Source organism: Synchiropus splendidus, chromosome 5, assembly GCF_027744825.2.
Source record: "Synchiropus splendidus isolate RoL2022-P1 chromosome 5, RoL_Sspl_1.0, whole genome shotgun sequence".
Classification (NCBI taxonomy): domain Eukaryota; kingdom Metazoa; phylum Chordata; class Actinopteri; order Syngnathiformes; family Callionymidae; genus Synchiropus; species Synchiropus splendidus.
This window is the reverse complement of record NC_071338.1, coordinates 22,759,094-22,786,584: the sequence shown is the minus strand read 5'-3', so window position 1 is coordinate 22,786,584 and position 27,491 is coordinate 22,759,094. Positions and strand designations below refer to the sequence as shown.

At 40.6% G+C, this 27,491-nt stretch overlaps 1 protein-coding gene across 11 annotated transcripts in view; it reads left to right on the top strand.

Annotated features, from left to right (window-relative positions):
• LOC128758466 (protein shisa-6) overlaps positions 1 to 27,491 on the top strand; it is an 81,043-nt gene that overhangs the window by 5,948 nt on the left and 47,604 nt on the right. For all 11 annotated transcript variants that reach the window (XM_053864420.1, XM_053864419.1, XM_053864415.1 and 8 more), the window contains exon 4: positions 12,600 to 12,701. In XM_053864420.1, coding sequence (XP_053720395.1) covers positions 12,600 to 12,701 — 102 coding nt within the window. The remainder of the gene's footprint in view (positions 1 to 12,599; positions 12,702 to 27,491) is intronic.

The following is a 27,491-nucleotide window of genomic DNA, read 5'->3' as shown; positions in this document are numbered from 1 at the left end:
AGAAATGACTAATAAAACAGAAGAGGGAGGAATAATGGGAGAGGAGAGGCAGGTGGACCTTTTCCTTTTTCCTCACTCCTCGGAGACGCTGATGAAACATGGTGAGATATTAGAAACCAGGGAGTCACTGAGAGAGAAAGAAATTTATTAAAGTCACAAACGGATCCTCTTATCATCAGGCGCCATCTTTTTCCCTACCGTCAAATGATATAATATGCGACTTTAGCTAGGAAATTTAAATCATAATCTCATCTTTATCTGTATTTTCTTTAATGTAGAAAAAAGTGTTTTTAGGATATAAAATTGAAGACAAAAAGTGTCAAGTTTGAGAGGCATTTTGAGGCCTCACATCTTTCTCAGACACTTATCTGACGCCAGATCACTCTCACACCAATTGTTGGCATGCACTCCCACTAATCTGTCTCTCTTTATAAAGACCCAGATATTGCATGATAATATCATATAGCACAAGAGAGGGACACAGTATTTAAATCCAAATGTCAGGAGTACAATAGCATCCTTTGTATAGCATGTGGAATGGGGTAGTTTGCAAGGTCACAGCTGATAAACTTGTGTTGCTCCAGTTGCTGCTGTGGTTTGGCAGCCTTCATGCACTTGAATATATAGCTGAGTGTATAGCAGCCCTGATGGGGTCTTCACCCACCATCTGGAAACCAAACCCTTGATAGTTGAATTAGAAACAGAATTTCGCCGGCTGATCGAAGCTCCTGGCTCTGCTCTGTTCCCCATAATGATGTGGTGGAGTCAATGCTGCTGCTGCTCTGAATCTTAATTCAGTCCTATACCCTGTTTCCCATCGCAGCACCCCAGAGATCCTTAAAGTCTTTACCAGATGTGATGGCAAAGAGTTCATTGAGAACTTTCACATCGCAGCGCTGAAGATGGCTAAATGATGAAGACATCAGCAACTTTAAAATCTTTTGGATATTGGAGGCGTCCATGCTGAGGGGACCAGGGTTTTTTCAAATAAAGTCTGTGCCTGTTGTTCGAACTGCCCAAGCTCTGGCAGGGAGCGAGGTGCAACTGCTGGGAAAGATAATTGTTAGACGTTTTTGCTTTCTATGATGTAGCAATGGGTAGATGAGGTATCATGAAACACTATTGCAGGGTCGATGAAACCGTGTCCTAATTTTCAGTGCCATTAGATGGTACTTATGGTTTAGAAATGATATGACATTTCATTGAATTAGTTGTTCAGATCCAAACATTTTACAGCAGACAGCACCATCTGGTGGACTCTGAAAATCAGGACAGTGTTTCACAAAACCTCATCTACCCATTATTCCAATGCACTACTCTTTGGATCAAGAAGGACATACACATCCAGGAGAAGTATGGATTTAAATGTGTACTTTGTTCCCTTTCCTTTTCATAATTAATGAAATGCAGCACCAAAACCTCAAGCTAAAGCTTTTGAATCAAAGCACCTCAAGAATAGACAAGTCTGAGTTGAAGTTCTAATTTTGGAGGACAGTGTAGCTAACATTGATGTGTACTACAAGTGTTGCTAAAGTTGAACTGCAGGTATGTCTGAATATCTGAATTACACACACATATGCACACGTGATGTTTGGTTTTAGTAAAAAAAAAAATCCTAAATCTTCCTAATCTTGATTTTAATTTCTGTTTATCACATTTACAGAATGAAACACATCAAATACTAAAGATATATAGACAGACAAACTTAAAAAAAAAATCACTTCATATTAAGGTCTAAAAAACTATAAAATGCAATTGTTGTCATATGACAGATATGTAGTAAAAAGGAAAAAAAAAGAAAGCAACCCACATTTATGGAGCCAAAAATTATGACAATTTGTGATTTGCTGTTATTCCAGAGCATGGTTTGTGAATTATTCAGAACCACCAAGAATCTCCGGCTTCATGACTGTTTCATAACTGCCCTGCTTTGGATGAATGAGGCTGCTTTGCCCCTATTTCTGCTTTACTCACTCAAGTCTTTTTAGGATTTTTTTCATATGTATGCAAATCCACAAACCACACATGAGCTGAGTAGTAATACTCCTAAAATCCTTCATGGAGGGTGAATGTGTTTGGTTTTCCACAAGATAGTATCTGCATAGTCGACGACTGCAGTCAAGTACCGACTGACTAGTTAACAAAGCTGACACACTTTTAGTCCAGGGTGTGGCTGGTTCCTGCCCAATGTCGCCCGGGACAGGCTGAAGGAACACCATGAATGAATGACAACCTTATGGGACAGTGTATGATTTCAAATTAGATGATTTACAGAAGCTCTTAAAGAAATGTCATTTTAAGTTCTGGATTATGTTGAAACATGTTTAAGATCTGAAACTAAGTCCACCTTCTTCAACTTAAATATTCAATGTGTTCTATTTGATGTGTACTATCAAATTGGCGACACATTTATCTTGATCTTTAAATGACCAATTCTCACATTTATTGTTTTCAGAAGCATCATTCGAATTATTTATCCTTCTTCATAACTCCAGTGATAGAGATTGGAACTGTATGTTCAGGACATTGAAAACTATATAGATTGTGGGACTATTCTCTGAATGCAATCTCAACAAAGGGAAAAAAAAAAAGACAAATTTTTAATGTCATACAGAAATCCTTTTTCCTAAAAAATATTGGAATCAGAAGAGAACAGCTGTAGTTCCAGTGCAGCAGCATTAAATTCCTTTGAATGGAAAAACAGCGTTGCAATTCTGATCTGTACCTTTGCTGACAGAACATGTTAACTAGGACAGTGACATTCCCTGCAACACACTGCGGCGCAGAATGAAATTACGATGCACACAAATCTCATGTAATGTAATAGGAAGAATTCACCGTCACTTATCAGGACTTTTCAATTCCCAAGCCTATTAAAAAAAAGAATGGCTTCCCTTCCTTTATTGCTTCCCTCCCGCCTTGATTTTCATTCCTGCTCATCGTCTTTATATATTGAATATACTTGGAAAAAAACAATGGGCACTACACTTTTACCTACATCCTTGAAGACGGATGTCACAGCGAGCTGATGACCTTGCATGTATTGATACCCATTAAAGGTTGCCCATCCCTTTATCTTTCTATTTGTCACTGAACTGGACTGCCACTATTTCCCCTGCATGGCTCTTCTCAGTCTTGCCCCTGCAAACTCACTCAGACTCCAGCGCACAGACACTCTCCACGGGCCGCGGCGGTCCTGCTATGTTTGGACATGAAAGGCAGTGACAGCAGTGAAAGCGTAACTAATGCAGGCGTGTGAATTGTTAGAAGTGTCGCAGCGCCTGCCCAATTGCTCTTATTGCAGATGCTTATTCATGTGCTCTGCAAATGGGAATTTGGCAGAGAGTGGAGCATCTTAGAGACAGTCATTTGGCACTTTGGTTTACACTTTACATGCAGGGTTTTTATTCCTTGCCCCGGACCATCGAAGTCTTTTTTTCAACATTTTAAAAATTGTTCCCTGAGGGTTACATGGCGGCTATGCCACTTGGTTTGGAGCCAAAAACACCATCTTGTGGATGAGCATGTCCATTTCAGAACAGTTTGTCATGAGGGATGAAAGGTTTTGGTTCTGTGCTTCATTCTGATTGGCTGCCATGCAGACATGGATGTCAAACCAGTCACTGGTTTTGTGTGCCAGAGAAAACTCTGATTTATCACAAGAATATAGCACAATATTAAAGTACATTTAATGTACTTTCCATCATATTAACTAGTGCCAAAAAGTGTATCAATTTGTGAAAATAAAATAAAATAAAATGACACTTTTGAATATCACTATTCAAGAACTTGTATTCTTTGGTGGCACACAGATGCTGACACAAACAAACTCTTCTAATGGCTCTTTGACATGCTTAAACTGCTTGTGAAAAGCACTTAAACTGGAATTTATTCATATTAATCAAGATGAAACCATTGCCTCATAAAAATCCATGTCAATCTGACTAATTCATCAGCGCCAGTGAAAGGGATTTATCATCGACATCTGACCTGAGATATAGTCTTCAAGAGCACATCCAAGTTTCGGAAGCAGCGAGAATTAAAACCAAGATAATAAAAAAAAAGTGTGATTGTAAATTACAGATATTACTGGTTGTAAATGTAGTGTAAGTGCAGGAGCATAAAAACTAAAAGTGTAGTGAGTATCCCTACATATGATTCCTAGAGGACATACTATTTTCAATATTATAAGAGATTAGGGAGGTGAGGGGACACTCAGCTGACAAGAGTTCACGGGAACAAGACGGGACCAGGAAATCTCTTGTAAGTCTTCCATGGTATCCAGCTCATTCTCACAAAGCTACTGTTGCTGCTGCTGCCGATTTCCTTCTTGTCATTTATTGGCAGAACAGATGAAGCAAATGCTCATTACTGCCCCTCACAGGTCATGCATGAATGTGCGTCCCATTCTCTCCGTAAGAGATGCATGTATCCGGCATAACCCTGGGAATCACACACTCCCCTTCAACTTCTGCTGATTCATCACCTCCAGATGTTCATTGACAGCCTCTATTTTTGGCTATTTCAGAGATTAGGATGAAAAGGAGAGCACAGCCTGATCTGGAAAACAGCTCAACACAAGTTAGTCGGAGAAGCAGGTGGTGGGGATCAAAAAACAGAATCAGCAGAAGACAGACTTTATTATACTCTCGTGTTGAAATCCTCCTTTAAGTTACATTCAGAACAGATACAAAATGTCAGATAAATTTGTGTGCAAACTCATCTTTAGTGCGAATAATGACATGAAAATGTTTAATCTGGTGACATCCGTGGGCTAAACATTGAATACAAGCAGATAACTAGAAACACCCAAACAAAACCCAACTGAAGGTTTTGCTTTTATTTATTTCATCATAAGCCACCGTCTCAGATTCACATCTGAGGTTCAAGCACAGTTTCTAATTCAATGACTCTCCAACAATGAACACTGAAGCATTTTTAATTACACTCTCTGTCAAATTACTGTGCGAGCAAAACTTCCCTTCGTCTTTAGAACGCTCCATTTTGTTTTGAAAGGGCGAAAGAAAAGAAACAACCATGGCCCTGTGGCGAAAGCAGACCAGATGGCATAATATGATACCAAGTGCTGCTATTTTTCATTCGCCCTCTGTATCCTTGTGCAGCTCCAATGCTCTTTTTGAGCGGGCTGTAAACACATTGCACCCCGCGGCCACAACATGGAGCGCACATTGGAAAGTAGGACCAAGTACCTGTTCATGAGTTTGCCTTGGGTAAGGTAAATAATAACGGTTTCACTTTGTAATTCAGTCTGGCTCACAGCTGCAGATGAACGTGATTTATTGAGCGCAAACCACCAGCGAAGATGCTCCTCTTTTTGTTTTTGTCATGCGGCTTCCTCCCCGACGCTTTCATAATATGCAAAATGATGAAAAATGGCACACAGAGTGAGGAGCTGTTTTGCCCAGTCGACCGCAGTGTTACGGGCAAAACACAAAAAAACAATTACTGCCATGCAGCCGCTGTGCAGGAGAACACAATAGGGAAATTGGATTATGAGTTATGGGGCTGCAAAGGACGAAGAACAACTGTGTTAGATGCTCCAGTGGCGGTCGCAAATCCCTCCGCGACTTTATCTGTGTGTGTGTTCAAGCTTCTGGTTATTATGGGAGGGATTTGAGCGGTCAGTTCCTTTTGTGTGAGATGCCCAGCCTCCTGAGCTTAAAGGTCAACCACTGTGGACAATTAGAGGTCCTCATGATGGCTTAACATTTCCAGCCATTTAAAGGCTTTGACATGACCTTCGGATGTTTGGTAGCCCATCAGCTTTTTCACTTCCTTCATGCACAAGTGCGTCATGAGCACGTAAACACGCACAGGCATTTCACAATACTTGTGGACATATGTGAGCGACTTTCAGCTCCCAAATTTGTGTTTTTCATCTCAAATGTCAATACACATAGACTGGGTGTGTGGAGAAATCGTTCTCTAAAATGATAATGGTGGGATCGGTGGTTGGATGGATGGAAAGGTCAAAAGATGATTGAGTAGTTGGGAGGATTTATTAAGTAGTGAACAGGTGCAGGGTGAAAAAGTCAAGTGAATGTGGTGTGACTGAAAGGTGGCCAGGTGGGGATTTGATAAATAAATATGAAGCTGGATGAGTGATGGATGAATGGAGGGTGCAGCAAGCATTAATGTTTAAAAAGGTGAATAGTTAGAGTGCTGGGTTGGTGGATGTGTAACATGATAGGAAAGAGGGATTTGTAAGTAGCGCCCAAACAGATGGAGGTGCAGGGATCTTACGGTCACAAGGTAAATAACTTTATATTTATTAAAGGAGGATGACATGAATAATGTAGCGACGGAGAGTTGGACAGAGTAAAAGGTCAAACATGATTGAATAGTTGGATGGATATGTGAAGTACTGAGCAGGTGGAGGGTGATGGGGTCAAATCATTTTGGTGCGACTGATGAATGGATGCATGGGGATCTTGATGGAGTCGGCATGATTGATGAGTGAATGAATGGCGAGACCAGAATTCATTTTCAAACAGACAAATGGAAAGAGAGCAATTTAGGCGCAAGATGATCGGTGAATGGTGGTATGAAGGGATGAATTGATGAAGAGTTCATTTTGAAAATCTATGAAACAGAAGAAATGGAGGAAGAGTAAAGGAAAGTGCTACTGTATGAGGAAGTCAGGAGCATCAGAGAAGTGAGGGTTGTGCAGAACATGCATGAGGACTGTCAGACAGTGGTGAGGTGTGCTGTGGGAGTGGCAGAGGGCTTCAAGGTGAGAGCAGGAGAACATCATGGAGATGGTTATAGAAGAGTCTACAGGGACCATGATGTTTGCAGATGATATAGCGATTTCTTGTCAGAGTCAGTGGAGAAGCTGGAGAGAAGAGAAATGAAGTTCAGTAGGGGGAAGACAGAGTATTTATATTTAAAGATAATCCTCGAGTTCTGAACCAGCTGGAGGTAGGTTAGAGCTGGATTGTTGATGCAATGAGGAGAGAGTTGCAGGAGTCCAGGTGGGAGAATATGAACACATGAATAGGTTTCTCTAAGTCATCAAGTGAGAGGATAGGCTTGATTTAGATATTTTCAACTAATGAAAGAAACAGAACTGGACTGTTTTTTTAATCTGAAGGTTGGATGAAAGTGGAGAGTAAAACAGGACGCAGAGATTTCGGGCTTTTGGAGCAACACTTGTGAACAAGGGACCAAGGCTGCTATCAGGGAAGTTAGGTGATCCTGAAGGTGCTCACTTGTTCTAGGTTTTCAAGGTATTGAAAAACGGCATGCTCTTTCTCAAATAAAATGGTTGAGTAAGATCATACAAGACATGCTCAACATTTGTCATGGATATGTCATAGACCATTTACATTTTTTGTCAGTTTGTGGAACCTGCTTGACGTTACATCCTACTTTGCCTCATCTGTGGCACCAAGATGTGTCCGGATTTGACACTATTCACTGTATTCTCACTTTTTGCACGTCTGTCCCTCCTGTTAATGTCTTATCATGCTGCATGTGTCAGTAACGCAGTTATCCCCCTAATGATCAGCTTAATGCATGAAAAAAAAACACAAAATAAAAAAACAAAACATGACAATCCTATTCTGGAGCTGGTCCCCCCTGATGGGTCACAACAATGGGGCTTCAAGAAACAGTGTCCTCATTTGCAGAGGTCACTAGATGGCACTCCAGACATGAAAAACATTGGATTACTATTTAAATGATAACTCGCATAATTTATGATAAGGAGAATGCATTAACATACAGCAATGTAGGGAACAGAGAACACACTCAGTGGCACCAAATAAAAAGGCATAATATGAAAGAACAGGTGTACAGTCCCCCAAAAGTGCACAGGGTGGTGCTCACTAAACTAGTGTTTCTAGACAGCAGGTTACCTACAGTCTGTGTTGGAAGAGGTAGATCTATGGGTGTCCAACCTAGAAACAGAGGTTAGCTCACCAGAGAACTCACAACTAAATAGAGATTGGTAACACCAAGAACCATCTGAAGTTACACAGCCACAAAACCAGCATAACAACTCTCGTAGTTCTCACAAACTGAGGCTGGCTTCTCTTCGGGTGGCAGCGGAGGAGAGGAGAGGAGAGGAGAGGAGGTGACACTTGAGGGACCAGGTGAGCTGATGATCTAGATTGTAGATGTCGAGTGGTGGTGAGGAGGTCTCACTCTGAAACTGAAAAACTGTTGCTGCCCTACTAGATCAGCCCTCAAAAGAAAACATACAAAGAAATACACCACCACTCTTAACAGTGAGGGAGGGGATATGGATAGATATATCAAGTGGATAATGGATATTAATGGATGAATGGAATGTGCAGGTACGGATAGGTACTTGGATAGATGGGCACAAATAGATGATAGGAATACACTTTGATGAGGGAAACAGTGGCTACACTGATGGATGGATTGCATAATGGTGTGGACAGATTGATGGGACATGAAGATGTATAGACGTGAATGAGGATGAATTCTGATCAACAAACAGACGGATGAGAAGGTAGATGGCTCACAACATTAAAAAAATCCTCAGAAGAAAAGAGGAAACGTACTGGAAATAATATTTAATGTCCACGTTTTGGTGCGATCATGCATCTGTGGAACAAACAAACACGACCTGAGCAGAGCTGATGATTCTCAACAGTCACCATTATACTTTTCCACGTTCATATTCGCTGACCTCTGCTCTACTCAGCACCTCCCACAAACACATCACTGCCTCCCCTCAATTAACAGTTAAAGTGAATACCACATCTCCACCGCGACCTCGCCCACCCATCATCACCCACATCTGTCAGAGAATAACAATTTCACTCTGGATGCGTTTGCATGTGTTGCCGAGGCTTCTCCCGCTTAAATCTCATTACTGCACCCGATTATACAGCAGGACCTTTGACCTCGCAAAGAGCAAGAACGTGTGTGTCACTGGATTCAGGAGGATGACAGTGAAGATGCCTCCTCATTTTTTTTTTTTCCAAGGAGACTCTGGTCGGTATCTCGGGCTGAAATCTTGAGGAGATTAAGAAATGAAGACAGAGAGCTGCAGCTTCGTGTCCACTCCAGCAGATCTGCATGGTGATAGTGTTGTAAAGTGCCTGTACTCCAGCTTTAATGGACCTTGCTGGGTCACCTCCTCAATGACAGCCCCGGCGCATCCCAGCCAGCCGTGTGCGTGATAAAATTACATAATTATTCCACTGTGTGTGGCTACTGTTCAGCATGCAGCAGTAGCTCAAACGACATGAAAGAAAATTCGATCAATTTGCTCACGTAAAAAAACACATTTCTTTCTATTGTGACACAGAATTCATGACGCGTATCCGTTCCCTGCGGCAGCTTCTCCATACGGTAAAAGGAATAGAAGCATGAGGATAGGTGGGGGTCGTTCAGATTCAAGGGTTATCGCAGTGAGTCATGGAGCAGCATGCGGCACAGGTGACAATGCACAACAACGGCGCTTGAACGCCACACAACACAGGATGCAAGACATGACAGAACAGCAAATAACCCCAGTAGATATGAGATGTTGGATGCAGCCATGAAGGCAGCGTGGGGAGATTTGTGATTGAGTTCAAAGTGCATTGTATGTGGGCGGTTGAAACATATTGCTTTTTTTTTTCTTCTTCGCTGCTGAGCTGAACGGCTTTGGTTTCATTTATTTTCACTATTTACTCTGATTCCAAAGTAAAGGACACTGGAGAAAGTAAAAAAGATTAAATGAGCAGTTCTCTTGTGATCATGGACTCAGCACTGACAGATCCTGTGAACGCTCCTTTTGATGTGCCAGGTATTTCTGAGTCATTATGTTATTCAATCGTGTAGTGATGGGTTGATGAGGTTTTATGAAACAGTGTTCTGATTTTCAGAGGCCAGCAGATGGCACTGTCTGCTGTAAAATCTTTGGAATTGATCAAGTGATTTAATGAAACCTCACAACATTTCTAAACCAAGACAGTTGGAGTTGAGGTTTTGGTCATTGGTGCTGCTCCTAAAGGTTCTGCCTTATACGTCCTTTGATGTGATCTCGCCTGACGTCACCATAAGCTTGACTCATAGTTTTTTAAAAGAACTAGAGGAACCAAGAAACATCATGAAAACAGTGTGTATCTTATTTCCTATGATGTACTGTGTGGTTAGGTTCAGGGATAGGGTGATGGTTAAGGGCTCTCAAGAACTGGATTTCATTTAAATCCACAACTTTTATGAACATACGTGATCATGAACATTCATAACATCTTTCTATAAAGCCTTATGAAGGTATTATGATGTCTTATGAATGCACTACTAATGCATTACAGACTGAGAGAAGTGATGATGCACAACATGATTGAGAAGCTGGTGAGAAGTTGCCATCCTCTGCTCTGCCTCTTGCTGTATGCCTTTCTGCTTCCTCCACCTTAACCAACTCTCTCGCTCAAACCTCACTCATCTGCTTCATCTCATCTGTCTGAAATTGAAGACCTCTTCTATTCTAATGCTAAAATGTTTCCGACCTCATTGACACATCTGTTTCTATTGCAGCTCTTTGTCTCAATTCTCTGTTTTGTTTCTTGGTTCTGCCACCATGGATCTTCTACCGCCAACCTTTTGCTTCAGTCATTATACCTAGTGATGGGTCAATGAGGTTTCATGAAACAGTGTCCTGATTTTCAGAGGCCACCAGATAGCGCTGTCTGTTGTAAAATGCTGAACTACTAATTCAATTAACCGCGCATCAAACCCAAACAAAAAGTGCCACCAAGTGGCCTCTGAAAATTAGGATGCTATTTCAAACAGTAGAGGAACCAAGAAACATCATGAAAACAGTGTGTATCTTATTTCCTATAAAGTACTATGTGGTTAGGTTCAGGGTTAGGGTGATGGGGATCAAGTGTATTTAAACAATACTGTTTCATGATACCTCATCAGTCCATCATGAATTACGATGCCACAAACTTTGCCTATTCTTATGTAAAGATGTCGCAGTATTATCTGCCTTTAGTGGGTGCTGTTTCCTCTCTTAAATGTCAGCGGTGATATTTGAAGTCACCCCTACAGTTCGGCTTGCTCCCGTATAAAAGGGTTAAATGGCATGTTGAAGCATCTCATAAGGATCTTACAGGGCATCTGCCATTAGAGCTGTTTGAAGCGTGTCCAGTTAATGAAAGAGTAATCACAGCAAGGATAGTCGCACCTCTCCGTGGGACAGTAGTTTAGCCTTGACTGACTTTAACTGGGTCGTCCCAATGACTCCTAATTTCCAATCCAGTGCTTTTAATTTGAAGGTACTGCAGCGGGATATTGAAACACGGTTTTTATGACACTTCGAACCCTTTACGATTTCAGGAGGCCTGTAATGTGCCAGTAAGCACACGCTATAATAAGGGACTCTTTCTTGGACCGAGGTCAAAATCCTAGCTCAAATACGCCAGGAAGTCTGTTTGCATTCGATGAGTAAAAATGTTTTACATGAGTGCAGTCCAAGAGAAGATTATGAGTAAATGTTCTCACAAATACTGCACATGTTTTTGCAACGCAATTTCAATTATATTTATTCAGACCCAGCTCGGTGGCTAAGGCAGGCATTTGGTCACTAGCCTGTAGAGGACGGTGTTTATTTTATTCAGATTTGGGCCTTTATCTCTTCTATAAAGTGCAAAAGTGGTGGAAATTAAAATCTGTCAGCGCAGTACATGTGTATGTAGGACCCAGAGTGACATGCAAATGCAACATCCTGGTGGTTTTTGGAGTCCAGAACAGACCAGCTTTTCCCTGAACTGTCATCCTCGGACTCTACCTGGATAATATTGGTGGTCTGGTGTAATGTAAACTAGACATGAAGGAGAATAAGCTCCTTTGTTTGAGCTGTTGTTTGCATTAGTGACGTTCCGATGGACATTTTTGTGGATGGACATCACATGCTTAGTTCGACAAGGCTAGATGAAGATGTGCGTACATTTCTTATCACATCGATACTGCAAACAGTGGTATAAACAACATATATTTCAAATATGTTCATGTTCTTGAATTATCTGGTTATCGCACCACCGTTCTTTGATATCATTAAAACTTGATACATGTATTTTTGCGTTAATGGTAATTTGTATTGTGTAAAAAAGAAGGTCAAAAAATAAACAAATAAAACTATATATATATATATATATATATATATATAGAATGTATTTATTTGTGTAGTATATATATATATATATATATATATAGATAGATAGATAAGAGAGAGAACTGCTCATTTATATATATATACTACACAAATAAATACATTAAATACATTGATAAATATATCCTATCATTAACTATTCACTTCTTGAAAAGATTTTGTGACATCAAATCTTATTATATTTTTAATTTAATATTTCACCAAACATTTCTGCGTATTTAATATCAAGGAATAATTGCACATTTTTATGTGAGTTAAATTTAAGACCCAACCCTTCTCAACAGCCATGGAATATCATGTGATTGCCCTCCCATGATGTGTTCATCATTGGTTGTACTGTGGTATTTATAGACCATGAAAATATTCATGAAAAATTGAGAGTGTATTTTTCCATGGATTATTTGGATACACAAAGCTGACAGCGCTGTGTTTGTACCAACAGGTCTTCATTACGGAAAAGAAAGCGTGAGGAGCAGCGGCGGCGCCGACCTCCACAACTTCATCTCATCTGGCTTTGTGACGCTTGGTCGAGGCCATCAAAAAGGTAACAGTGTTGTCTGGTTTTTTTTTTTTTTTTTTTGGTTCCAGTTTATGTATTATGCAGGAGATTAAATGAACTCCTCTTATCTACGATTACACCGGCTGAATGTTAACAACAGCCCATTACAGTCTCCTTGCAACACTGCCGTTCACCAAGGAGTCACGACGGGGGTGAAATGTTTCCAGATTCAATTTCCCTCCTGTGCAATTCATGTGAACCCCTTTGCCTCAGTGTTTGCCAATTAAATACAAGCAAGAATACACTCTGCATGGCTGAGTCGGGGGAGGGGGTGCAGAAGGTGACTCCAAACAGGGGTATGCACCACACACATACAAATCCAGCCATTAGTGCCGGGCCAGAGTTTTCCCATGAGTGTATGGCTGATTAGTATGCAGCCATGTTGGCCGAGCTCTTGTGATTTATCCTCATCCGTTTTGCCTCCACAAATCACGCGTGTGTGTGCGTGTGTGTGTGTGTCCTCCGTGGGGGGTTGTAAGGCAATTCCTTTACCTGCTTGTATTTCCCAAAGTTTAATTGGAAGCGTTTGTGCTGGAGAGAGATCGCTTGTAACGTTCCACTGCAGCTTTGGTAAAAGCAAAGAAAAGATTCCTATAAAACACAGGATATTGATGTCATTACGTCTGCACCGCTGTGCTGCTTTGCACCCCACTTCTATTTCCACTCCTCTTCCTATTCACCATCAAAACCCGCTGGTTTCCCGTTCATCATCATAATTACCGCAGCTGATGACCCGTCATTGCTTTAATACATACCAGGTCGGATTTATGCGTCGCGCCGTGGTTCTCGCACGGTGATGGTCGACGTTTCTACCGCAAAGGATTATGGGCATCAAAGTGTACTGAAACCTACGGGGGGCAGGAAGCTCCGACGCGCACTTATTTCTAATGATTATATTTATGTTTACATGGAATGAGTTGCAATTTACTTTTGCTCTTTGTTGCTGGTGTTTTCATCTCCCTGGAGGGGGCTCATCCCTCCATGAAAGTCATTCATGTTGGGAGAAAAACTGCTGATGGTTCCGCACCAGCAAACAAGCACCGCCTCGCCAAGATTTATGATTTGATCGTGTTTTATGTTCCTTGGACAAATATGGATGCCGTCATCCGCTCATGTCATAATAGTCTAAAGACAGCATTTCCCTTCGCTGCACATTATGCCATTTTCATTTTTTTATATGTAGTAGTTTTCTACTTTATCCAACAATGCAATTTTAATTATTATATTTGTTATTATTATTTGTTAGTTTTTAGTTAGTTTAGCTTTTTAAAGAGTCTTGTTTGCAATGATTTTATGTTACCAAATTTATCACCTTTTAGAATATTTTTCATCTTTGGTTTTTATCTGTCTTATATTTTCTCTGATATTTGGTCTCATTTTTAACAATACCCAGGAGCTCCACAACAAAGCACCTAGTGAAGTGCTGATAAGGCTTCATGAAACAGTGTTCACATTTTCAGAGCCCACTAGTTGGCGCTCTCTGCTCTAGCATTTTTGGCTTTTAAACCAAGCGCACATTTCGAACACCTAGCATTTACAATTGGAATACTTGGGCCAAGGAAATGTAGGAGTTCATCACTAAAACCTCCTTGCTCGGCGACTTGCCTGGAGGGTCTGAAAGTGCACCGTTTGGAGTCAGATGTGGCATTTGTGTAAAGGATGGCGTCCAAATTCCAGAATCACAACTTTTGGCTTGGCTGTTGAAACTGGAAATGAATGCCCTGTAGACAATGAAAGCTCACTAGCGCGGACATTCATGCGGCATTCTCAGCAAGAACTGCTCTGATATTTGCCTCTTTGTGGTGCTTAGAAAATCAATGATGATTTAAAGGAGCCAATGAACCATGTTACATAAAAAAAGCTCCACCGAGCTGCTGTGGTAGATAAATCTAGTGTCGCGATAGCACTCATTTGTGTTGTGAAAGTAATCCACACCTGGTCATTGCTCGGACCTATTACACAAGCACATCCAGGATGTGCATTTAACTATTGAGAAACGACAAATTCTTATTCAAAAAATGAAGCATATTTTGTTGGAAAAACATTCTTAACATAGATAGTGTGTTGGGTAGTGATGGGTAGATGAGGTATCATCTCATATATCAAGGCCACTAGATGGCGCTCTTGGTTTAGAAATGATGTGAGGTTTCGTTGTTCAAGTCCAAACATTTTACAGCAGACAGTGCCATCTGGTGGCCTCTGAAAATCAGGACACTGTTTCATGAAACCTCATCTACCCATCACTATAAAGAGATGAGTTTAACATTCAAATATATATATATATATATATATATATATATATATATATGCACTCTTCAATTATTTACTTTCAGAAACCAAGCTGTTTTTCAAAAGGTCAAATGCTCCATCATGAATGGACAAAAGCAATGGCAACAACTCAGCCACAACAATCTGCGTGCTGGCCCCCGACAAAACTTTATAATCCTCTGAAGTTGTTGCAGCCAGCCAGGGATTCAGGCAGAACTCTCCAAAGCTTCTACCTGCTGCCTTTTTAATCGGGCTGTCTTGTGCCTGGAGCTGTAACTGTGAATTGAATCTTAAAAATCAATGAAACACTGGTTGGGTATTTGGTTTGGATTCCTTTGCAGCTTGGAATTTTATGTAGCGGCTCACTAGTGAACAATCAATTCTGAGCAGTCAGGGGAAAACAACAATATAAGTCAAACTCCTCTGTGGCTCTTCGCTTCACTCTTTTAATGTTTATAGCTATTTAATGTACCGTTGAAGATGAGATATGTATATAATTGCTCTCAGTGGAAATGAATGTGAAATATTATACCTTTGAATGCTTTATTTTTTTTTATTTGAATCCAGGAATGGATACTTCCTTCCTGTGAAATATATACTGCAACAAATGACACATTTGGATGGACTTTGAAACTGTCAATCTTATTTAATTTCTACTCTCTGCTCAACTTGTTGAACAGCGCTAGCGACATATTCTAAATAAACTGTAAAAGGACTGTCAGGTTACCTTGAGGTTTCACTCATTAGCAGGAGACTAATCTGTCCTCTCAAATTGTGATGGTAGCTTCATTATTCCTGGGGAGGTTTGCACAGCTTGGTCTGCTCTGGTGGAGACTAACAACACTGAAAACCACAGAGAGACACAACATCTCGTCGGTCGCTCCTCAGTTTGACGCTCAAAGCAGATGTTCAAATTATGCTTTTGTCAGGTTGGCGAAAGATGTTGCAGGCATCATGATGAAGTTGTTTGGCGTCTGCTGCGGTGTTAAATTGTCCCGGCACAGAGCGTTCCCTTCTAATTGTGCTCTGTGTGTGCGGAAGCCTTGCGGGGGGACAGGTGAGGTCAGGAGGTTCTGATGGGTGTCAGAGCAGACAGACGCTCCACATCTGTGTGCTGTCGAGCAAAACAGCCTGGGTAATTATACGGACGCCAAAACAACATTCAGTTAAAAAAAATAAAGTACACCGGGAAACACAAATGATCGGAACCTGACCTTCTCTGGCTCGGTGCGATGGGACCTCAGCTTTAATTGCTGAGCTCTGTTTCACAAAAGAGACCGGAAAAATGTCCAGCTGAGATTTGTTATGATGATCTGGTTTAAATCTGCTTTAAATTGAACCTGAATAAAGACTATGTGTCTTTATTCTCTCTCTCTCTCTCTCTCACTCTCTCTCTCTCTCTCTCTCTCTCTCTCTCTCTCTCTCTCTCTATATATATATATATATATATATATATATATATATATATATATATATATACACACACACACACACACACACACATATTGTCTGTTCAAACCTCACCGTTTCAGCTGCTTAAATGGGAGACTACATGCCCTCTGTTTGATATATGAAATCTCACTTGATCAAACATATTAAAACATATTAAAAGTGGAAACATTAAAACAAACCGATGACAGATAATGCTTCATGGAGGTGGATGATGATGACGTTTTGCGTGTATTTGTCGGAAAAAAGCAGAAATAAACATCATAAAAACTAAAGTCTGTTGCGAGAGACCACTGCTGGAGAGATATAATAAAAAAAAAAAAAAAAAAAAAAAAAAAAAATAGTGTTTTTAATGTCACTAATTCAGGAAATATGTGTTCTTTAACCACTTATTTTTATTTTTATTTTTTTAATCAAATTTTAAAACAAACATGTTTTAATTATTATCCACATTTATTACTGCCTATTTCCGAAATTTGGCACTCCTGATATTTTGAATGCATTGGACAGGTCAGGCATATTTCATAGGAATCACTGAAAATAAACTGAAAAATCAAATCCATATCCAAATACATACTGGAAACCTGCGTTTCGAGTAGAAAGATTGTGATCTGAGTTTTTAGTTGTACCACACAGCACTCACAATGTAATTCTCGGCAGCAAGTAGTTTCCTCAGTTGCTGTGAAAACGTTTCAGAAACATTCAGACAATTTGATACAGTTCTGCTTGGTTAGCTTTAAATTATCTCGGGGGTTTCTGTCAGATAGAAAGATTGCTTTGACTTGGCAGCGGAGGAAAAAAAAAAAGACAATATCGTCTCAGATATTCCACTTGCACACTCTGCTGGGTTGTTCTGATGGGTTTGGGTTTTGCTATTGAAATATCACTTATTTCCATCTGAGCTGTTTGTGTTTGCTGTCAGATGATATTAGAGAGGAAAACTCACTCATTAGTGATATTTAAAGTTGTCTAAAGTGACTTTATGAAGAGCTGAGTAACAGAGTATCTTCAGACGAAAATCACCAGAAGTGAACTACACATATATTATTGTTACACCGTACTGTATGTAACATAGCAGTTTGAATAGACATGCGTGTACACTAGTGATAGGTCAATGATGTTTCATGACACAATATTGAAGGAATGGTGAGGTTTCATGAAACAGTGTCCTGAATTTCAGAGGCCACCAGATGCCACTGTCTGCTGTAAAATGGATTTTAACAAATACAATAGAACCAAACCAAGAGCAGCATCTCTGAAAATTAGGACACTGTTTCATCAACCCTGCGATAATGTTTCATGATACCTCATCTACTCATCACTAGTGCACACACTGTAGACTAGGGCCATGCTTCCTTTTTGCACTTAAAATTGCCTTTTTTCCCATTAACATATCATATACGAGACAGTTTGGTGTTTCAAAGGACAGGTGCAGGGAACCAGTGGTATGGAATTCCTTCTGAAGCTACTGCCCCGCGACCCGGCAACTGATAAGAAGATGAAGTAGAATAGATGGATGGCAAAGAATTTTATTGTGCTTGCAAAAGTTTTCCCTCCAAACTAGGTTTGTGAGGCCGTACATGGTCACTCACTTGACCAATGAAGAGAATCTTAGTACTTAGTACTGTAGGCATTCTTCTTAAACAAAAGCACATTCACTTCCCAAATGTTCACATCTCACCCAGATAGCATCTGGAGGAGGCCACTTCGTACCGTAGCTCCCAAAATCAACATGAATCATGATGTATTTCAAGCCCTCTATATGCATTCTTGACTTTCAAGGGCCACATGAAAGCGCTCAAATACCGATTACCACTCACACACACAGATTCACCTGAAGAGGACTGCATCGTCATTCTCTCCATTATTGTAGGCGGAACTTCTCTGATGTTAAGGTCACATTGTAATATTAAAACATCAGCGGTGAGTTGTGAAGTCAATAAAGGTTAAAGCCCCATGAAAATCCTGAAAGAAATAGCATAACAGGGATATAATCAATATTCAATCATCAGAGAGCCTTGGAGGGAAGATTCAGTTAGAAAACATTTTTATAATTTTGAACACGTCTCCATTAGAGTAATGGCCACGGTTATATGACGGCCCAGAATGGTGACTTATTGCCTTTGTCTGGCTAGAATCGACTCCTCTGGAGGCGGTGAAGACGAGTGACATTGCAGGAATGAAAGAATGACGTTTGCTGTAACCAGGTCGAGGTCTGTTCTGAAACCTGACATCAGCTGTCGTGACTCACGAGGTCCAGTTTGGATTATTTTCTTTGGTTTAAGGCAGTAGCTGTGCCATCACATGATCTCTACATCGCTAAACATTATGCTAGGGTTCACACACACAGATTTTAGAACCATATAAAAACCTAAAATCCAATTCAATAGTTGACAGGAATTTTCAGCTTGATACAGACAACACTATCTCATTGGCTCTGTGGCGGTGGCAACTATATTCACATACAATCTAACAATTCAAAGAAAACAGGAAAAAAAAGATCACTTATGATTATTTTATTTATTCAAAAACTTCCAAGTTGAGAGAATAGCCTAGCACCACCCCTTGTCATGACACAGAATTGACAGGTTTATGAGGTTTCATGAAACAGTGTCCTGCATTTCAGAGGCCAGCAGATGGCACTGTCTGCTGAAAAATGTTTTGCCTCTATTTCAATGAAACCTCACATCATTTCTAAACCAAGCGCACCATCAAGTGTCCTCTGAATATTTGGACACTGTTTCATCAACCCTGCAATACTGTGTCACGATGCCTCATCTACCCATCGCTGCTTAGCTGCATGTGGATCAGAGTAAGACTAGATGAGCTATTCCTTCAGACGTCAGTGAGGTTTTTTGGTTTATTATCGCACGTCATCATTGAAAACAAGTTTCCTTTACCGCCTTACCTTGCTCATATAAGGGATTCCGTCTATTGCTTGGACAATTTCGCACACGTTCTTAGCCACTGAAGTTTCAGCAGATCTGAAATCATAGCGTGTACGGTTTCGGTTCTTCAACTTTGGCTACATCAGCATGAGTACAGCCAAACTTGCATGATTGCAGAATGTGCTCTTGATGTGCACTTGCCTCCTACAATGCGATGCCCAGCAGCCACTAACAGCTGCTCAAACATTAACGCTGCGTCCCACTTTTACTCACTGTGCAGTCAGTGTGTTGTTTAGTTACTGGCATCCAAATGTGCAGCGAGGAGAACATTATCGCAGCCTTTTATTTTGGCTGATTGGACTTTACTGTGCGAGTGAACATAAAGAGACTTATAGGATAAATTGTCCTCTGTACAGCGGCAGTAAAAAGAAAAAGTGAATCAGTGTTGCTGCGATTGTATTATTTCTCCCCACTTTATAAAGCTAATGAATGGGGTGGTCAGGTAGGAAGTGCAGGGCTAACCGCAACAATTCACCACCTACTGTCGCTACACTGGCCTTCTACTTTGAAATTACATTTCAGTGACATTTTTCTCGATGCAATAACTCATGAAGTACTCACTGTCATTATAATCGACATCATTTGACAAGCCCGTAATTGAACTGGTGAATTTTTTATGACCATTATTTCATTCTCATTACTCCTTCTTTTTAATCAAATGTCGCTACAGCCGCAGACGCAGACGCAGTGATGTAAAGCTTTTACAAGTAGCAGCACAGGTGGACAAAGTGTGGCCAGCCCTCGTGAGGTCAAACGAAAATGCCATTCTATTACTAACTCTAAGTGTTTTTTTCAGGTCCATTTTCTTTCCCCATTTGTTTTATTCTTATTAAGTATTTATATCATATATATATAAGTTTTATTTTTTTTTTTCATGTTTTTATTATTCATTAGCTTTATAAATTGTAAATTGTGGGATATATATATATATATATATATATATATATATATATATATATATATATATAAAATCTGGGCTACACACCTCCATATTTGTTTAAGTCTGGCTGTGTTTATTTTTTTTTTTATAAAACAAAGCAAGTATATGATTATATACTATACTATATAGACTCTATATATATAATAGTATATACGATTTTATATACGGTAGATATATATTTTTTCCTTTCCTCATAATATCAATATAATATTGCAATATTCAAAATATATATGAATCATAATCACACATTTTATGCAAATAATGTAATGTGTTTTATTGCATTTTTTCCAATTTTATAACATTGAATAAATGGATAATAAGCTACATTTAACAACACGGTTTATTCTTTGGTCCATGGTCTTGATGGTATTACGATAAGGCTGCTCCTTAGGGAATCCCTGGGTAACAGCCTTTCCAGAAATGTGAACCAACCGCAGTCTTATCTCCCCAATCTATTTTGCATCAGTGGAACACTGATTTTGTCAAGAGACCATGTTTGCTTTTGGCACGGAAAAAAGTTTGGTTTCTGGCGGCTCATTTCCGTGCCAATGATTGCAAAACTTTAATCACTTCATCTTGCCATCCAGGATCTCTCAATACCATGCCGGAAAATCCCCTTTATTTCGGACTCTGTGAGCAATTCTGTTTATTCAGAGTGCCATCTTGCGACTCGGTGTCGTCAGAACAAACCTATTTGTGTGAGAAAATGTGTTAAAAGTTTTTCAAGCCAGCCATCTGCCCTCGAAGCCACTTGCAGTTCCTGGCATTTGAGGGATTTTCTTCCCGAGCAGATATCTGTGTTTTATTATTTAAAACCCACATGAGGATACATGTTGTTTATGGTGTTTTGATTCATGACGACGGAGCTGACAATCTTTCAAGACTGCTAAACTTTATTTGGCGCTCACAGCTGCCCACCTTACTCCAGCCCCCACAGCCATCTGCTTGTGCAAGACTGAGCCGTACAGTGCTGTGTCTGTGCGTTCTGTTGTCCAAAATTAGGAGGCAGCGGGGTTGAGGCGTCTGTCAGACTCAGCTCGACTAATAAGGATGCTCCCTGATGCACTATTTCTCCGCCCGCGGTGTGAAACGTCAATCTAATTGTATAAAGCTCTGTGGGAAAACTGATCTCAGGACGCAGATGAGACGGGGCTGGAGTAAGTGTGCCGGGCTTGTTTGCTGGTAGAAGTGATGCAATGGTACACCGCATCGTTGTTGGCAGCCTAAAGCCCAACAGCAGCCTCATATTAATCGTGCTTGTCACAGAAGAATGCGCTGTACTTTTCTATTCACTCACTGTCACCCAGCGAAACTCCACGCCGTAAATCACTGTCACATTGTCACACATTTCTCAGTGATGTTTAAGAGGAGGAAAGCTGAGTGCAGTCGGCAGCTGCATTCCTGCCACTGATGCAGCCAGATTAAAACTCACCCGCCCTGACTGACGCAAGTTCCCCGGCTCGGACTCCAGATTGGATAGAGCATACAAATGTGACGCTGTATTAAAACTACAGCTTGCCAGATTTTATTGGTTGAATGCGTCCATTCTAATTATTTTCCCATATGTCATTTTGTTGATATGAGCCCAGCGACGGCACTAGGGGAAGTGATTACCTCAAACAAAGCCTCCATCCTTGACTTCATTACCTTACTAAACCCAACTTTTAATTCAGCCCTGTGGTGGAGCTCAAACTTGTTGTGTTTTTAATTAATATTGCCAATGTGTCGGCAATGATGTGGGTTTGAGGTGGGCAATTAATTTTTCCCCAACTAAAATCCCTGACTGGCAAAAATATGCGGAAGCCAGGACAAAACATTGGCGATGTAATGTGAATTATAATACACTACCAGGAAGAAGAAAGAAAGCAAAAGGTGAATCATAGGGTGGGATTGAGAAACCCCCTTTGAAAAGTAATGTTTAAAACGTTTTTCCATGACCATCAACTAATGGTTGGTGAAGCAACACCACCCAACGGTAGCAAAGTATTCTGCAGACTGAGGTATTCTGCATATTTTCGCACCATGACAAGTCACATGACCGACAGCACAGTAGAAATCTTCAGAACTCCCACTGAGCCAAAGTCATTCTCATCAAACCCTGAATGACATATTGAAGTATATTTGCTCATTTTGCAGTTATTTATTTGCCACACAGGTAATAACATTGACATTACATGAGAGTACAGTCAAGATGACACATTTTTCAGTTTACTCAAAATAGGGCAGTGCAATAAAAAGTACATCCCACAATAGAAATGACTGTATCTACTACAAATGGCCTTAATAATTTTATGTCTTATAGGCATGGAATAAACAAGTTGGTGACATTATGCCATGTCCATCTTTTTTCATTATTCAATCTCATTAGAGAACAGAGGGTTTACGCAGAGTGAGGCCCAACTTATCACTTCAGATTTCCCTAAAGGTGTTCAACTGATCATTGTCTTCTAGTACACATTCTCTTCCAGCACCAATCTCTATGAATCCAACCATATCATGGCTACACCCAGACAGTTCTGAAGTCATCAGTTCATCATCAAAAAATAAAATTGATAATAATAATGTGGCTACCTATTCTCATGCCCATGGCCTAATGCAGTATATTCATGTTGGGAGGTGAACTTTCGTGTCCTATATTGACACCAAAACCAGCCTTTACATTGCAAGTTGATGCATCAGCCTTTCAATTGAAACACCCACACATCGACATGCAACTTAGACTTAGACTTAGACTTAGACTTAGACTAGACTTTGATCCCTTTGGGATGACTCCCTCCAGGAAATTTACATTTCCAGCAGCAATAGAGACAAAAAAGGGCATACAGTCAGGAAGAGCATCACACAGAGAATTAAAAAAAAAATAATAATACTAATAACATAAAAATACAATTTATCTTTAAAATAAAAAAAATAAATAAAATTAAACTAGATGAAAAAAAAGCAATGCAGAAGACCGACTTTGGCATCAACACAGGTTGCAAAAGTCCACTTATGAACATCTATATATTACACCATGGCAGGTTAGGTATCGTGGATAGCACACAAATGCCATTCCTCTGTAGTGTGTTCCACATGAAGAGAAAACATCACCCCAGTTTGGCTTTTTATATCTCTAAAGAGCCCAAGCATGCCTTGCATGCCAATTTTTTTTAATTCCATCTCATTGGACGACGCTCCTGTCAAGGTTCTCACGTCTGTGGACGACCCATGCAAGGTGTTTGCAGCTCAGTCATTACTACCTCAATTGCTGATCTTCATCTAACCGTCACCTTTGTGTCTTCAGTGGGGGCACTCATATTTACCAAAACCAGATTTTTATATGGCATATCTGCCATATAAAACTTAGAATTGTGAGCGTTTTTGGACAATATTTTTGTGTTTAATGAGACACTCTTCTACACTTACTTTTTTGATCGCACCTCACTCCACCAGCCCAGGATTTTCTTATTAGAAACATAAGCAATATTTCTCAACAAAGAAAATAAGCCTGAAAAAAGAATTCAAATTCCCTTCTCCTTTATGGTGGGAAACTGCTCCCCACAATCCAGTGGCAGAGGCAGCCTGGATTCCAAGAGAACCCTGCAGTAACCAGCCACAACAGAACTCGCAGGATCGCTGTCATGTTGCTACAAGCCCATGGCTTCAGTTGCTCCCCAAACTGGACTGGATCTCCATCGTGCCTCTTTCTCAGAGTAATAACTGCTAGAGCTACTAATTGCTCCTCATTCTGCAGCACTTGTTTGCCACCATGAAGTCGACAAGTAAGACTCTGAAGAAGGAAACATCAATGTTCTACACTAGCTATCGTTTGATAGTCATCAGTGCGCTGGTTTACTTTTTGAGAGAAACTTTACAAAAGCGTTGCAAAAGACACCCTCTGTTTGCTTCACAGCTCATTCGCAGGAATCAGAAGAACAAGCTCACAGTCAGAGTTGTTCTTCCTCAGACTGTGATCAAAACTGCCGTCGGCTGATGAGTCAGTTCTTAAAAAGATCCTAAATGGAAACCTTTACTTTTGTTGAGAGTACACAGCAAACCTGGAAATATTTCCCCCTGGCACCAGCACAAAAAAAGACAACAATGACAAAATAAATACATAAAATAAATTCAGATGAAATAAATAAACATCTAAAAAAGGGTGAAAGCTGAATAAATCGCCTCCTTGAAGTTAAAAAAAAGAAAGAAAAAATGAATTAAAGGGTTTATATCCACCGTGGGCCTAGTTTCCTGAACGCCCTTGTAAAATATTTAGAAAATACTGCTCAGTCCCACTTCAGGGACGAATCAAAACCCCAAATCACTTTAAGAGGCTAAACTCCCATTTACACAGCTCACTTTTGGCTCAAAGGCACAGTTTGATTGACAGCGGGCTCCTATCAGGCGCAGGGAACCCGCTCATACAAATTGATGGCGAGGTTCAGGGAAGGTGGGACAGCTAACCTGCTGGCTAAGCACTCTGTGGAATCGCCAATAAGAGCGTGTTAATAAGGTCTCTGAGAGTGCGGTTCTGGGGCCGTGGCACTCATTAGTCGAAGGACAGATCAAGACTGATTTCTCTGACAGACAATATGAAAAAATGAGTGGACATCTCCGGTCCTTGCTCTGTCTCTAGAGCGCCGGCTGCTGAATATTCAAGATGTGTCAGGATGAAGGTTAGATCGTTGTTGGCCGGCAAGCGCTTTACCTGCTGTTGTCTTTGCAGGTGGAGGGAGAAGGACACGCTGACATTGTTGTTGCTGGTTTTTTTTTCATCAAACCAATGCTCAACGAAAAAAAAAAACAAAAAAAAAAACAAAAACAGTTTCCATCTCTGGACACATTTTATTCCCAGATTCAGTCTGCTTGCTTTAGTAGAAGTAGTTATGATACTATACCATTCAACCAAAGCAGTTTTGTGTGGCATGAGATTGGATCTCGACCCGAAAGCATGTAGCTGCTGCAAATAATCCGGAACAGATGAGATTAAAATTAAACCACTTGTGGTCACACTTTCCTCCAGATTAGGAAATTGCACTTACCATTACCAAGTATCAACTGCAAATAAGTTAGTATTATTCGTTTATTAATAGTTAATGAATAGTTCATAGTTAATGCTCCCCAATCTAAAATGTTCATACAGGACAACATGAAGACAGAGAGGAGAAGCGAATGGGTCTGGAAAGAAACAGATGGAACACAGCAAAGGATTTGAAGCAACAGGAATCAGGGCGTATATTTGACACATGAGAAAGTTGAAGTGTGGCGTAGGAGACTGCAACCAGGCTCATTTGCATGGCAGTTGTGCAGAAACTCACGACTGAATCGCTGGAAGGTGAAACTAGGTGAAATATAGCAAGGGAACACTGTACATGTGATGGCAGTCAAAACAAACACAGAAGAATAAGATATTAACAGAGAGACTCACAGTTGAAGTCAATCTCAGTATTGTATCGTCAAAACTTTATCGAGTATCGACACCGAGGCATGACCAAGACATGAGTTGTCTCAACTGATGGCAGGCACACACTGGTTACCCTGCCAGGTGTCAGCTGAAACAAGCAGCACCAGTCTGAGAATTAACAGTCACCTCAGTCCGAACAAAAAACGACACCCACTGTGGCCCTTATCAGCCTCTGATAAATATCAAAGACAGTTTTATCTGTCGGTCTTGACTGGTCTTGAATGGAAATCCGGGTCCGCCCAGTGCGAGTCCGAGACAAAGCAAAGTGAAAATGCATCCTGAATACGTGGTCTTGAAACCACATCTCTAGACCAGGACCGATCTCGAGTACTACTACAGTACGGTATGTGTGCCATTAGCAGAGGAAAGGGGAGAGGGAAAACAATACACTAAACAAAACCCAAATTTAAGCTCATCATGACCCCATATTGTGGCAACAAAGCATTTTCCATATAGATCTGTTCAGTTTCCGTCAATGGAAATATAGTGAAGGACTGTTGTTTCTCAAGTCGCTTGAGAACGACAAAAGGTACTGGATACTGTAGTTCTGCATAAACTCATGGTGAGTTACAGGTGTCAACTTCACTGAAGTGGGAAGGTAACTGAACTTCAGTTATTTATGCAAAGTCTCATAATGGATAAAGAGTGTATCCAAAGTTCTTCCAGTGACTTGAGGAGAAAGTTTAATCTTGAAAACACACCATTTTCGGTTCAGACTGAGCAAATGATCAATGCTTTTAATAGACAAGTGTACATATCCAGGCAAAATTACAGTCTAATACATGCAACTACGGTTGGTGGAATTAAAACAGTATATATACCAGTAGACGTCAAGACTGGTGAACACCACAGTGTTGTAGGCATTATGGCTTTCTGTGAGTGTATTTTGTCCCTAACTGTGTTATTGATTCGTGTGTGCTGTGCTGCTCTCCTGCAGTGTGAACTAGCACCATCGCTGTGCAACCGTAGCTTCAATGGTCATAGTTTGTTTTCCAAAAAAGACATGTCACTATCCAATCATTTCAAACAGGTCGGTTAAAATGATTGGTGTTTCTATTGCATTAAATTAATGAGTTGGTTTAGCTGTCGAGGGTTATCTTAAGTTGCGTCTACAACCCTACTTTACAGCAACAAAAAAGCAAGATCACTCTCCCATCACAGGAGCCGCCAGGGCAATTTTGACAAGAACGAAAAGCTGTCCGTCTGACACCTATCTCCGACAGATCGGTTCCATCCCATGTCGCACCTTGTTGAGATCCCACTTTTATTGAATTACCACTTTTCAATTACTCACGTCACCTTGTCGCCCCGTTTTTTAAAGCCTAAATACAGCCTGAGTCTTGTTAAGGTCAGTGACTGACAAGCCATGCGACCATCACTGACAACACTCTCGGGGCTGCAGCGGAACATTAGCACTCACAGATGCACCGCAGTCAATTACAGTGGTGTGTGATGTGTGGGTAGACGGAGAAAATGACAGTGGGAAGACAGCTCTCTTATCACGAGGCCCTGTGTTGTGGCCACTTCAAAACAAGTGCAGCAATTTGTCTGCAGGTATTCAGGAGGGAAGGGCAGGGGAACTTTATCTCAAAGCAGGGCGAGAAGGTTTAATTTGCTGGAAAGAAAAGCAGACCGAAAGTAAGAGAATTGATGGAAACACAGCAGAGTGCAGAAGAAAGAGCATTCTGACAGGTACGCGGCAGAAAGGAGAAAAGTGTTGCGACGGTTGG